This window comes from Rattus norvegicus, chromosome 11, assembly GCF_036323735.1.
Source record: "Rattus norvegicus strain BN/NHsdMcwi chromosome 11, GRCr8, whole genome shotgun sequence".
Taxonomy (NCBI): Eukaryota; Metazoa; Chordata; class Mammalia; order Rodentia; family Muridae; genus Rattus; species Rattus norvegicus.
In genome coordinates, this window is record NC_086029.1 from 69,190,272 (window position 1) to 69,205,133 (window position 14,862).

Consider the following 14,862-nt stretch of genomic DNA (forward strand, 5'->3'; position numbering starts at 1 on the left):
TATTAGTGCCACCATCTTTCCTGTATACCAAAAAAAAAAAAAAAAAAAAAAAAGGATCCAAAATCCATCAACCATTGACCATGATGATGGAGCCAATGGGAGACACCTGGCAAGATCATGGGGAACTTGTGGGGAAGGCAGTGTAATCGTCCAGATGACCAAACTGCTGTTCCGCCTCGGTTGTCCCTTTCTGGTGCTTCCTCCCCTTTCTTTCCATCTCTATGCCTACCAATTAGCTATCTCTGTAGCTGTTCTCTCCTTGTCTGAGCTTATGTATAAGGAGAAGTCTTTCCAGTTTTGTGTTCTGGATTCTAGCAGAATGTATAAAAAAAATAGCATACGTGATTTTAATTATTTATTCTCCATGGAGTCTAACCTTCAGGGTGATATCATGATTAAGAATGGCAATGTCAAACCATTACTTGCATAAGCCAAATCTTTCAGTAACTCCCAACTTGGTCTTCTCAAATTTAGGAATGTTTCTGGAATAGGATCCACTCATGTTCTCTTTTGTCTGTCTGAAGACAGTCTGTGGCAAGAAGCAAAGTAAAGGAGCTTATGCATGAAGTACCAAGAAAAACTATAACACATCGTGTAGCTGCAGTAGGACCGGGACCCAGACAGAAGAACTAGTAAGGTTGAGTGAGCTCAGACCCAGGGAATCTCAGACTTGAGATCTCAAGTCTCGCCACTCCCTATCCATTTCTGTACCTGCTCTAAGTATCCATGACACCCCATTGAGAGGACAACACCAGTTAGTCACCTGGAGTCCTTCCCCATGCAAATAGAGCATCATTAACATCTCAAACTGAGCCAATAGGAAACTCCTACCCCTAAATCCCACCCCACTCCTCAGTGTTTATGAAGACCCTGTAGACACAGAATAAAGCTCTCACAATGATGAGATCATCAAGGCTCATGTGGGAGTGACTGCTTTTACTGAGCTGTAACACTAGGGGAAAAGTTCGATCTGAAGCATTCATTGCTAGGCCTTGGGACTGCGTGGCTGGCCAGGCTCACACCACCACTGCTACCACTGTTGCTGCTGTGGTAGCTGACAAAAGACCTGGGACCTTGGCTATCTGCCCTGCCCAGGTCACCCAAAACTCAATTCTTTGCTAAGAGCTGCAAAAGAACATCATATGGCATAGAACTGTTGTAAATATTTTTAGACTGACATTTCAAGTGTTAAGCCATCTGAAGCCAGATATGGTGATTCATGCCTTTAATCCCAGCATTTGGGAGGCAGAGGCAGGTGGAACTTGTGAGTTTCAGACAAACCTGATCTACATAGTGAGTTCTAGGTCAGTCAGAGCAACACAGAGAGATCCTTTCTCAAAAGGAAAACTAAGCCATCTGTTTCCTTCTGTGTCTATCCAGATGTTCTACGAAAACATTTGTACTGTGAGTTTTAATATTCCTTAACACAATTTTTTACTTACAAATTGATAGAAGAAATGAAGATGTACAAATAGTTTATATACATTTGCATATCTAATAATAGCTATTATATGAGAAAAGAGATACTACCTTTTGTTTTTCAGTAAAAATTATTTAGCAGCACATTTTCCTCTCTCAAGATAGAGAGTTCTTTTAAATGTCTTAATAATAACTCATGAGTAGGGGAAAGTTTACTATTCCTTTAATCTTGTAAGAACACTGAGAGAAAAAGGCAGGGTATGTAGAATATGGAGAAATTCCCTTATGAAGCTGTCTGCACACAGCTTTAGCAGATGAAGGGGAAACTGGATGGGAATAAGGTTACACATTTCTGTTCAGTAAGGGTATCCATGGTGGTAACTTTCATGATGACGGTAGTCATCCTGGTAGCCATCCTGGTATCCTTGGTGATAACTATGGTAACCATATCCCGCATACTCATCTTCTGGACAGCGCATCCCCAGTGACTGCTGAATGGCCATTTCCTGTCTCCGAAGTTGCATGGAATCAATTAAGTCATACACGATGACCATCGACCACATAGGAGAAGGATACCAAGATTTAACATTGCCATCTTTTCCAACTAGAAGCATGGAGAAGTACTCTGGGCTCACTTGAAAATAGTTGCGGATGTCTTTGACCAGGTGGGCTGGCACATCTTCCCGCTCAACAGTGGAGCTCCCTAGAATAGCATCGTAATGGTTGTTAGTGGATTAAAGAGTCAGAGTTCAAAGATACAACAAAACAAGAGGAAATCACCATGAGAACAGAAGATCCACAAACCTGTTCTCTTTAGCACAAAAGCCAGTCGTTTGCTGGCAGTGTCCAAAGAGCAATTAAATGCCGGGTTGTGCAAGGTTGTTATTGCCAAACCATGGGATGATGGACAAACTATGGCGTCTCTTTTGAGAATGTTACAAAATACAGAACCAAGGCCTTAATTTAATGCTGCCACGTCAACACCTTTACAATCTGTCACAAACAGTGATGCTTCTATTTCTAGGTATGTTTCCAATTAGTACACTTCTTTATAGTCTAGTTTTCCCTTCAATGGACAATGGAAAGCTTGTTTTGTTGTCCAGAGTGAAAAGGAGCATTTATGTTGAAAAACAATGCCTGGATCTAAACCAGTAGTGTGTGTGTGAAAAGAAAAAAAGAAAAGAAAAGAAAAGAGATGGGGAACTATGGCTTTCTGGGGGGGGGTCTACTCTGGTGCTCAGCCAGGGAACTCCCACACTGGCATTTGTTTCAAACTGAGGGTCTGTGTGCAGGAAAGATGGCTATGCCTTCTGCAAGCTTCAGTCTGTAGTCGTTTTCGTTTGACTTCTTTGAGCCTTTTATTGTATTTCTTTACCTTGTGAATGGAAATCAAGGTGCTAAGACCTCATAAAACAATCATGAGATTAGATGATAGAGCATAGTTACTTTGAAAAACCTTAAAACTCGTTATCGAACAAAAGCATGATTTTGATTATGAACGTGGATGTGTTTACTGCTGGTTTCAATGGTTTTATATCAAAACCAAGATTAGTCCTTAGTCCAGCCCCTGCCCCATACACATCACGGACACACAAGCATGCCTGTGCTCACATACTGTTCCCTGGAGGCACTCCTGTCGATTGCATGCAGCCAAACAATGTTTAAAATAATAAACTATTACCATTAATTGGGAACAGTTCTAAAATGCCTCCAACTTCCTCTCCAACGCCCAAAAGCTTCAAAATGGTTATATGTCGCAGGCCTGACACAGAAGAAGAAAATTACAAAGTTAGAGGGAAAAAAAATCTGAAAATGTCTTTTCCTTCCACAGACCTGACAACTGATGATTTTCATGTCACTTAAAATCTGAAAAGAATATATAAGACACACACACACACAAAGAACAATCTGTCTTTGATATTTCTATGACATGGAAACTTTTTTTTTTAAACTGACAAGAGCAGTTACAGATTTTAGGATTAACAAGAATCAAGCAGTTTTGTGTGTGAGGCAGAAGGACTGAGATAGATTTGCTCTTAGAATGATTCATACTGTACAATACCAAAATATGAAACTAATGAAAGTAAAATATCTACCATGAGCTAAGCACAGTGTTGGAATCTGGGGGAAAAAATAAACCTGAAAGTTTCATACCTTTTATGGATAAATTCCGCTCAGAGAAAAAAGCCACACAAACCATCTAAGTGATAGTTTAGGAGTCAGTCAGGTGCTAGACACTTCACATGACTGACAGGTTCTTACTCATGCAGAGTATATATTGGGAAACCCCGGGCAAGCACAGCTGGCTTCCCATCTTCTGCTAAGGTTTCAGCAAAGGAGAGGAGGTCATGCCTTGATAGCTTGTTGGAATTCTTTTGAAGATGAAAAGCATGTGAAGGGACTCAGAAAGAAAACAGCAAGATGAAGAGAGTCTCACCCAGGTCCTTTGAGCTAATGATAAGATCAGTGGAGTTCGTTGCCCAGGGAGAAAATTAAAAGTTTCTATATGGGAGGGCTCCATTAAGGAGGAGCTAACATCAAGGCAAAACACCATTCCCCACCATTTTGTTTTGTTTTTCCACTTTTTTCTTTTCCTGGAAAGGTGAAGCAAGCGTTCTACTCCAAACACCAGTGAGTCATATTTTGAGAACCTGAAGATCATGAATTTAATGACTCCTGGAAAGCATGATTTGTTCACATTTCCTGCGTATAACAAAAGGCTTTGCTTACACTCCTGTGGCACAGGCTTTCTGTGCTAGGATAAAAAACCCAAACAGCCCCACCTAGCTCTTGAGAAGGTATCTACAGAAAAGTGGCAAACCATGATTTTACTTGGCATCATTGTATCTTTGACATGGGCCACACTCTGCAGCCCAAGCTAGCCTGGGACTCAAAAATCCCTAGTTTGAGTCTCTTGGCGATGAGATTACACGACCTCTGGAACAGCAGTCAGTGCTCTTAACCACTGAGTCATCTCTTTAGCCCCCAAGTGCAGTTTTATAATTGTGCCATAATCAGAGACATGATTCTTCCTACTTGAAGTATCAGAATGGTCTGGATTTGTAATGTTATAATGATGAATTTTTATATCAGTGACAGGAAAGCAGCCCTCCCATACATACCTCTAATGATTCAAAGCCCTCCTCTTGGCAGCTGCAGGGCTCACGGTGTCAGCTGTGACACTGGCACTATTGACCTCATTGTCACCGCAAGTCACAGTGAACCTACTAATAAGTTCTGTATACTGTACATATATTTCCATGGCAAGATTTAAAATGATTCTAGTGCTTTTAGTTAGCCCAGCAGAAAATGTTTAGCAAATAAGGTGCCATGTTATTTCTCAAAATATTGATATTTGCAACAAGTAGAAAAGAAATGTTCCCTTTCTGATTTGGCTTTAAAAGGTTCAGAAATAGACACAGTAACACACACCCAAAATTCCAGCAGGGAGGAGGATAAGGAATCTGGAGTTACATAGTGACATTCTGTTTTTAAAGAAATAAGCATTCTGTTGCATTAATTCCTAGAACAAGATCTGTATATGGGAGAGTACCCAACATTAGTAGCCAGGACCCAAGTATCTGATAAGTGATACTGCTGGCATTTCATCAACTTAAGACGTTTTAAAAACTGGCTTGCCTAGCAAGGGCAAGGCCCTGGGTTCAGTCCCCAACTCCAAAAAAAAAAAAAAAGAAAAAAGAAAAAAACTGATTAAAAGTAAAGCAGTGGATACTTTCAAACACTTGGAAGGAATGTATACCCGATTAAAACAGTACTTCGAAAGCAACCTTATATTCAGTATAATAGAATACGTGTCTGGGAATGTACATCTGAATTAGAGTATATTTGGATGAGCTAATAGCCTATGTTCCATTTTAGAATCATCCAGAAAGAAAGCGGCATGGGAAAGCAGAAATGAGGTGCCTCCTCCTTACCAAAATTGCATGCCTGACCGTTGAGGGCGGAGAGCTGCTGTGAATAGGCCCAGTCTTCGTCATTGGGAGCAGAGATCACCAGCAACCGCCTCCTCCATCGGAACCTGGAAGAGATGCGGAGGGCCGCTATGACTGCTTCCCACACTAGAGGCCAGTGTAAGGAAACCCAGCAAACATCGGCTCTTGGGTTTTTCCATTCCCAGAATAAAAATCCCTGGCCCACAGAACTCTTCCACCGCTCCCGAAAGCCATTCAGCTGCATTACCGCACACTCTTACTTTTTCCGTGTCTCCTGTATGCCTGAATAGGTTGGGTCATGGTCACCACTGCCTGACGAGGACACTCAGAGTAAAGTGATGCTCTCAGTTATAAGGAACAAAACTGTAAAGGAAGCAAGGCCACCAAGATGACAGAAGACAGATAAAGTCCCTATAGAGTTCCCCCTTGAGTTCGGCAAGAGCTGGGAAATGAGACTATCAACAAGAAAAGACTAGAAAGGGACCACCAAATTTTAAGTACGTGACCACGGCAACAAGAAAGAAAGTGGGGGTTGGGGATTTGGCTCAGTGGTAGAGCGCTTGCCTAGCAAGCGCAAGGCCCTGGGTTCGGTCCCCAGTTCCGGAAAAAAAAAAAAAAAGAAAGAAAGAAAGTGGGAAAGTCACTACAAGGATTAAGGAGGGTTCCAGGAAAAGAAAACCCCACGTATTTTCCTTAGTAGGGGGTTGTTATTCCAGAGGAAAATGCAAGTTCCGATCTCTATCATATCATTGCAAACTGCCCCATGAAGTTCAGGATTTTGATAAAGCCAGCTTCTACTGTTAGCACGGCTGTCATGCTGGACTAATAGACTTTTTTTTTTTTTTTTTTTTTTTTTTCGGAGCTGGGGACCGAACCCAGGGCCTTGCGCTTCCTAAGCAAGCGCTCTACCACTGAGCTAAATCCCCAGCCCCAATAGACCTTTTATCTTATACATGGACACTTGAATTCAAGTTTGTCATCACTACTTCTTGGATGTCTTTGTGCACGTCACTCAGTTCAACTAAGTCTCAAATTTTCATTATTTCCGAAGTAAAAAGTATATTGGCTTCTACTCCAAAGACATGTTCCAAAATTAAGCTCCTAAAGCCATCAGTATGTTATCCACATGATGCCCCGGAAATCGTGTCTTCATTTACAGCTGCTCCCAGTTTAAAAACCTGTACCATTATCGTACCTTGGACATCACTCATCACAGTACAACATGGCAACCTATTCGATGGTGTCCGTATGTCGTTTTAAAGCTCACTTTCACTGCATAGTAAGTGTCCTTCACTGAGGCTCGGGAAAGCAAGCTGGTTTGCCCCCATTTTGTGAATAGTAAGACATAAGTAATTTGCGCATAGTAAATCTAAGGTAGTAATGGTACCAGAATACAGACTTAAGGATGAAGATGCTGTATTTGTTCTTACAGGGTCCTCAGCGCACTATGAAATAATACAGTGTGCTCCCGGTGGAAAGCTGAACAGAGTTATCACAAACTGGAGGAGTGTCGCTTTCTGCCCTAGGTGCAGGAAACCAGAAAGCATTAACAGTCACCGAGCCAGTGGCCGGCCATTTTGTTTGTGTCTTCTCTTCCTATGCCCTATCTAGCTTCAGGATGAACACGAGAGTTTTTAACCCCCAGGAAAATGGCCTCTTGGAGGGAACAGTGGTTTGGGGTGGAATGAAGGAAAATAATAGTCTAATGAAATACAAGCTCTGAATGGATGTCTGTCTCCTGAGGCTTGCCAAGAATTGCTTGCCGTGACATTGCATTCACTTCCTCTGCTTGTTTTTCTTCAAAGGGAAAGGCAAACAAGGCTCCCCTGAGGATAGGAGATGCATGTTTTGGCACAGATAGAGGGAAAGGAGCATATGAGACAGCCCAGAGGTTCCTGGGAAAAGGAACAGTGGTGGCTGGTGGGTCACAAGCTCTGTCTCTGATCTCCCTGCTTCCTTAGGATGAATGCCAGACCAGAACTGGCCCCTAGCCAGCATGTAACCAGGCCAGCCTCGCTGGCCTACATGGAGCCATAGAGTTATTTTGGTGAGGTCTGTTTTAACTTGTTTACCTGTATGTGCCACTGAATGAGGTTTTGATGGTAGAAGGATGAGACACCTTGTCTCAGACACAACCCAGAGAAGGTTGCTTCCCATAAGGAATGATTGGACTTTACACACTGAGACCTAAGGCCCCAGCTCAAAGGCACTAAAGAAAATAACTTCCAGGGCCCATGACAAGAACTGTGACCCTGCTTAGGTCCCCATTTGGGCCAAATTATTCTTCTGTCACGATATCTTCTCAGTAATGAAACCCTACAAGCTCTGTGTGTGTTTGCTTCTTTTAACTGGCATCCCAAATTAGTGTGCCTTAGCCCACTGTTTGGGCTTCTGTCTCAGGAAGGGTAATTATAGTCTAAAGTATACTGCTAAAGACCAGACTGGCTTCAGGGTCTGGTCACTTGAAACCAGGCTGTGCAGTCTTACCAACCAGTCAGCAAATTTAAGGAAAATTCCCATTTAGGGACTGGCTTGGCCATAGGATTTCTTTTTTTCATTTTGGAGCTGTTTTCTTTTTTTTTCTTTTTCTTCTTCTTCTTCCTCTCCCTCTTCCTCTTCCTCCTCCTCCTCCTCCTCCTCCTCCTCCTCCTCCTCCTCTTCTTCTTCTTCTTCTTCTTCTTCTTCTTCTTCTTCTTCTTCTTCTTCTTCTTCTCCTTCTCCTTCTCCTTCTCCTTCTCCTTCTCCTTCTCCTTCTCCTTCTCCTTCTCCTTCTCCTTCTCCTTCTCCTTCTCCTTCTCCTTCTCCTTCTCCTTCTTCTTCTTCTTCTTCTTCTTCTTCTTCTTCTTCTTCTTCTTTTCCTTTTTTTGTCTTAGCCTAGATACCGATTCTGAATGGTCTACTGAGCTTCTCTCACTGACGAAGTGTATATAAAGGTCCCAAATAATGCCCTGGAATACTGTTATAGCATTTACTAATCACCTGCTTTGTGCTAGGGCCTGGGCTACTGTTACCTTTAGTATTAAGTTGCTATTTAGTATTTGAAGTATTATTAGTATTAATAACAAAAATGCTTTTATCATTTTGCAAATTAGAAAACTGAGTGAGAAAAAAAGAAAGAGAAGGAAGGAAAGAAGGAAGGAAGGAAGGAAGGAAGAAAGAAAGAAAGAAAGAAAGAAAGAAAGAAAGAAAGAGGCAGAATTGCAACACAGGGCTATTTTATTCCAGCCTCTGAGAAATCTGTTTATTCTGTTTTAATTTTTAGGAAAATATTTTATTAGTTCTTTGAATATTTCATACACTATATTCTGATTATATTCACTACCTGTCAACTCTCTCAGGTTTTCTCTCCCCACCCATAACCTCCTACAAATTCAACTTCCAATTCTATCATTATTATTATTGTTGTTGTTGTTGTTAGCCATTAAATATAATTGCATCGTCCAACTAAGCTTAGGAGTTAGGAGTAGGGCCTGCCCTGGAGTGTGGTTCTCCCACCAAGGGTCACCATTAAAGAACACTGACTGTCCCTCTACCAGCCACTATCAAGTGTCAGTCTCTCTTCAGTTGGCAAGTGGGATTGTGTCTCTAGCATGAAGGAGGGACTAGGGATATTTTAAGTTCAGAGGTGGTGGTTAACTGTAAGGAAAATGTTTTCTAGACACAGCAGAGTGGTTGTACACACAAACCTAAGAAGATTACGACACAATCCACAAGACCTGTAAATAAATGTGTACGAACACACACACACACACACACACACACACACACACAATCTAAGTGAATGCAATGGGGTGGGGTGGGGCATTTGAAAATATCCAAACACAAGAATCTATGGGCACCATTTTACATCTGTATGTACAACAGTGAAGGTTCCTGGTATCAACATGAAGGAGTATACAGCAACCCTGGGTAGAGGAAGGGTTCCTTGCTATCATTATTTCAATTTTATAGTGGAAAGATTTTTTTAAGGCAGTTTAGTTAAGAAGTGTAAGGTCAACATGGCGAATGTGCTGCAAACTGAACATGAATGATAAATTTACCTTCTTTAGATGAGTTGTTATAGCCTAGGAGTTCAAGTCATTCATCTTTTAATCCCTTAGTTCTTGAGATCCTGACTAACACCAGGCTGTGGGTAAAGTTTAAGCCCACGTGACTCACATTTAACAGTGAGCCTCCAGCAAACGTTTGCTTCATTTCCGGAGACCCTCAGCCTTGAAGTACAGCTGGGGCCATGCTTATATTGAGATCTCTGTGATTTGATTTGTTGTTAAGTATATTCTTCAGTTTTGTCCCTCTTAGGAACCGACTCAAAGTCCCTATGAAACTTTCACCCAACACTGGGAAAGCTTAGAGCAAAGACTTAGAGCAAAGAAGAAATTGGTATTTTGTTTTTCTTAAGCTGGTCTCTAGGGAATGTCCCAACCCCTGCTGTCAATGGACTTGGAGTAAACACTACTCCCCAGAGAATCCAAGAGCAAAGTCAAGAGGATTTCTACTTCTAGGGTCTCAGTGGAGCAAGGTCAAGAGGATTCCTACTTCTAGGGTCTCAGTGTGGCTTTCGTTGTTTTGCTGTTAGGAAATGGAAAGTCAAGCACAGTGCACCAGTCCCATTTGTAAGTGGAAGAAGACTCATGGCAAACAAAATATGATGTCTACAGCTTGCACTCCTTATGAAAGTTGTGAATTCTATGTGAAGTGCAAAAAAAAAAAAAGACCTCTCTAATATCACAACACCAACCTTTGCAGTTGGAGTTGGAACTGGCCTTGCAACCAGAACCATTTCTAGACACACAGGACGAGGCCCCATAGCCAGGGTGCTCAAAAGATGAGTACATGTGAACCGCCATATTTCTTTGATTCTCAGTCATCAAATTCAACCATCAAATTAAAAAGAAAAAAAAAACAAAGAGAGGAAGAAAGAAAGAGAAAGAAAGAAAGGAAAAAAAAGGATAAAGAAAAATCTCCATGTAAAATTGCACTAGCCTCTTCTGAGAATACAAAGATGATGTACCTGGATAGGAAATTCTCCAGGGACTGCCTCTTGTCCTCCTTGCAGGTAATGCCCTCCTTCTTCTGCTTTTCCATATCTTTGATTCGGGATTGGAAAGTATCGATCAGATCAAACACGGACTTCATTGCTATTGGCACTTCGTAGTATTGCTGTTTAAGAAAGCACAGGATGCATGCAATTTATACCTTCCAGAGAAATCTAGGAAAATCTTTTGACTTGGAGGCTAGAGGGTTTATGGTTTATGAACACTCTTTTGCAATAGTACTATCTGCTAACTGTTTGAAATTGGGCCCCCAAGAAGCAATTGGTATAATTATAAAGAATGGTTCTAATATTCTTTTACTGAAAACCATTTATACCTTCCTTACCATACAAACCCTAAGTTTATTCCCATAATACTGGCACTAAGCTGGTTTCTATTTATGACACCACCAGAAAACATAGACCAGCAAATGAGACCACATGTTAAGGTTGTTAACTTGACTTTCCCACCAAATCCTGTTTTCTTGAGTCATTTAATGTTAGGTCATGTTTGCTGATATGTTCTCAGAAGCAGGTAAGGACCCAACTTACAATTAGATTCATTCCCTTGGATCCCAGCTACCCAGACTTTCAAACATCATGTGATGTGGATATGGACCCTGCTGAGCGAAACCAATATGAGGGCCACCTGAGCAGGGCTTCCAACTTTGTCCCTTAGAGATCATCTAGTTCAACTTCTCCCATGAGAGATGTGGTAACACGTGCAGAGCACATGAATGGAGTGATATCTCCTCAGAGCCACAAAATCACTGCAGGTCAACTCAGCTGTTCTGATGGTGCAGATCACAACCCCCTCCAAACAGATCTTCATGGAAGCTTGCTAACTGTCAGCATCCTAGAATGCTAAAGACTCCAGGACCTTAGATAGTCTCTGTGGGGATGAAATCTAATGCTAGCTGGATCAACTTGGACTAGCCACTTACCCATTCTGGGTATATTTTTTTCTCTGTAAAACAAGAAGGATACTGGCATTTGATTTAGATCCTTAAGACAAGGGTTGCATATTATTTGAGCAGTTTGCTTGGTGTAAGGAAAGCACCTAATAAAGTAAGCTTTTTTGTCACTATTGTGACCCTGTAACTCAGTTTTTGGTGCTCCAGATACTTTGTTGCTACAGAAAGAAAATAAATGGAAAATTCTTGCAGTCTTTGTATCTTAAATCCTGAGGTAAACTTCTAGACTTTCCCTAAAGCAGTGGTTCTCAGGAAGTTTGGTTCCTTCCAAACGGACCTTACAAAGGGTCCAATGCTGGCACCCTTTAATACAATTCCACATGTGGTGACCCCCAACCATAAAATTTTGCTTCTGTTATGAATCATAATGTAAATACCTAAAATGCAGGACATTTGATATGTGATCTCCAGGAAAGGGAAATTTGACCCCCAAAGGGGGTCATGACTTACAGTTGAGAGCCACTGCCCTAAAGGAACCCAATGTAAGTGTAGGGTTTCTTGAAGGAAGGAACTCCCCTGACTCTTGTATTTCCAGGGCATGGATCACTACAGCCATTTAACTCGTGTCTGATAAATTCTCCACATTGGTGTGATGGCAAGATTCAAACTGAATCATGTAGCTGAGCTGTCTAAGTTTAGGTCTCCTTTTCTGGAGAGATCATTTCTGAATCTGAATGACTGAAATACTAGGGGCTGTTTAAAAGCCTTACCAGTAGAGCAAAGTTTTCGGGCTTACTGATCACAAGAAACTGTAGTTTCTATTCTGAGAAATTGTACCACATCACTCACAGCAAATCGCATACCTTGACTCTGAGATCCACATCTGTCAGCACCATGAAGAAGTCATTGTAGGTCATTCCATACTCCTTCCTCAGCTCACTGATGAGATGCTGGTCTACCAAGTCCTCGTCATCCACCACACGCATGGGTTTCTCATTATCTTAAGAAAAGCAAAATGTGCAGCAAAAATGAATATGACAAAAGAGAAAACACTGAAGAAGGTGAGTGGGGACCCTGAAGTTCATCCAGCTCAAACCAGACCATTCTGTCTAGTTTTATAGACTTACCTCACAATGTGTGTGAACAGTTTTACAGTGAACTATATAAAATTAAAACTATACCAATAGTGAATTCACAGGTATAAAGCCACCAAAGGAATATACAAAATACCATTTAAAACCACACCTCTAAAGATGACAGCCCATCTCCGCCCCACGTTCTTGTGAAACAGAAGTGTTAGCATTGAGTTTGCCTAGCATTACTAGAAAACTGTCCATCCTATGAGGCGTTACCTAAATTGCCAGGAAGCTAGACCAGACATGTTTGTTAAGGTTCACTTCCACTATGGATAATTCTGAGTCTGAAGCCTGTATCTGCTCCTCTTTTGGCATATAATTAACTTTGGAGCTCAGTAAACATGTGCCAAAGAGAAAAATAAAGAGTCTATGCCCAAAAGTAGTCGCAGGTTCATTTGGGCTCCAGAAGAAGCTTTGCAAATTACTCAAATGAACACAATTTCAAGCAAAATTTAAGAGCATTTGGAAGGCTTTAAGCATTATGCGTGCCTTCAATCAAAGAATTATAATTGAGAACAGTTCCTGAAGGTGCCACTGAGGACATGGGAAACATGAATATCCAATGGTCTTAGTTAGGGTTTTTATTGCTGTGTTCAAACATTTAAACCAGAGTGGCTTCGGAAGGAAAGGGTTGATTTCACCTTATAGTTCCACAGCACAGCCTATCACTGGGGAAGTCAGGCAGGAGCCTGGAGACAGGAACTCATGCAGAGGCCATTGAGGAGTGCTGCTTACTGATTTGCTCTTCCTGGCTTGCTCTGCCTGCTTGCTTATAGCAACCCAGGACCAGCAGCCCACAGGTGGCACTACAGGGACCACAGTGAGCTGGCCCTCCCACATCAATCATCAATCAAGAAACTACCAAAGGGTCTTCCACAGGCAGTCTGGTGTGGGAATTTTCTTAATTGAGTTCCCTCTTCCAAAATGACCCTAGCTTGTGTCAAGATGACATAAAACTAGCCAGAACATAAGTATCTATAGCTTTTACATACAAGTTATATATCTGGAAGTTATTTAAACATTTCTAAGGACAAGACAGTCTACAGACTGTCACTAACTTGTGGTTTGATTTAAAGTTTTTTCAACTTGATGATAGAGTAGAAGTGACACAAGTTCAGTGAAGCCATGATTTGAATGTTAATCCTTTCCAAGTATTCTCTTACAAGGTGAAGGCTGTAGAAGCCATTTGATCATGGGTAGCCACTGATTCTGTAGGGCCAGCTGTGCTGCTATGCTGTGTATCACAGCTTAGAATGTCAGGTTAAGTACATTTCTTATTTTTACTGGTATTTATTTGTGTGTGTGCAAGCGCTGTGTGTGCACTCAACAGCATAGGTGTGAGGGAAACTCTCAACACTTCTCACAAAAGCCAGGTCTCCCCTGCTACCCAAGGGCTCAAGGAATCAAATTCAGGTCATAAAGTCTTCGTAGAAGAGCCTCCATAAAGAGATTAGTGTTTCCTGCAACTCCAACTAAAATTGTACCTTCAAAATAATCACTCATATTTAAGGTAAATGAAAAATAAAAATAAAATTAGTGAATGCGTGACAACGTAACTATTACCACGGGCAGTCTTAGTTATTAACACAGACACACAGTGCGCAGTAACAGGGACTATTTTGCAAATAAAAGATTAAAGCTGAACATATCCATTGCCTTCCCAGATAAGAAGACAATGACAGTTAAACTGTTACTTTGATCCAGTTGATTATGCTAGGTAGAAACAAGTAGCTTGCTTCTAATTTCTTTTCCAAAGTCATAACAGTGCTTCATGGAGGTGGTCCACAGACACAGAACCTAAGAAACTGTATGAGAACCAAGCATTGTCTGAAACCTGGAGGAGGATATGATGGGACATATTGCATAGATGACATATCTGGTTTTTCAATTGTACAGTTTGTTCTTGACAAAATACATACTAATTAAAAACTCTCGTGTTACAGTAGTAGTCTTGCTCATTTTTAGTATATCTTCTTCAGCATAGAAAGTTAAGATGCAGAATTAAATGTGCCATATGATATTATTCTTGGTTCAAAACATGTTTAAGGCAAAAGAAGATGCAAATTGGACAACACAGCAGGCAGCACCCGTTCTGTAGGACCCAGAGCTGTTCACAGTGATTCCCTTTGTGTGATGGGAGTGGCAGATATAAGGTGGCGTGTTGACTTGTTACTCTCCGCCTCTATACTGCTCACATTTCAACAAGGCATACTTCTCTGCGAATAGTGAAGATTTAAAATTTCCTTAACCATAATGTGTCCATCAAGCTACCTTCTAAATTATTGTGTTTGTGCCCATAGGATAGCACTCTTGTCAGCTTTTTGCAGTGCCCGGTGGTAACTCCAGAGATTCACTGTTGGTCAAAGTAGTGGGAATGAACGGTTGAGGAATGACCTTCCCTAAAGGGG

At 41.3% G+C, this 14,862-nt stretch overlaps 1 protein-coding gene across 1 annotated transcript in view; it reads right to left on the reverse strand.

The window, feature by feature from the left end:
* Positions 1 to 916: 916 nt before the first annotated feature.
* The window catches only part of Ccdc80 (coiled-coil domain containing 80), a 33,657-nt gene continuing 19,711 nt past the window's right edge, over positions 917 to 14,862 (reverse strand). The window contains exons 4-8 of the mRNA NM_022543.2: positions 12,182 to 12,318; positions 10,384 to 10,532; positions 5,355 to 5,458; positions 3,101 to 3,181; positions 917 to 2,122 (exon numbers count right to left, since the gene is read on the reverse strand). Coding sequence (NP_071988.2) covers positions 1,776 to 2,122; positions 3,101 to 3,181; positions 5,355 to 5,458; positions 10,384 to 10,532; positions 12,182 to 12,318 — 818 coding nt within the window. The 3' untranslated portion in view covers positions 917 to 1,775. The remainder of the gene's footprint in view (positions 2,123 to 3,100; positions 3,182 to 5,354; positions 5,459 to 10,383; positions 10,533 to 12,181; positions 12,319 to 14,862) is intronic.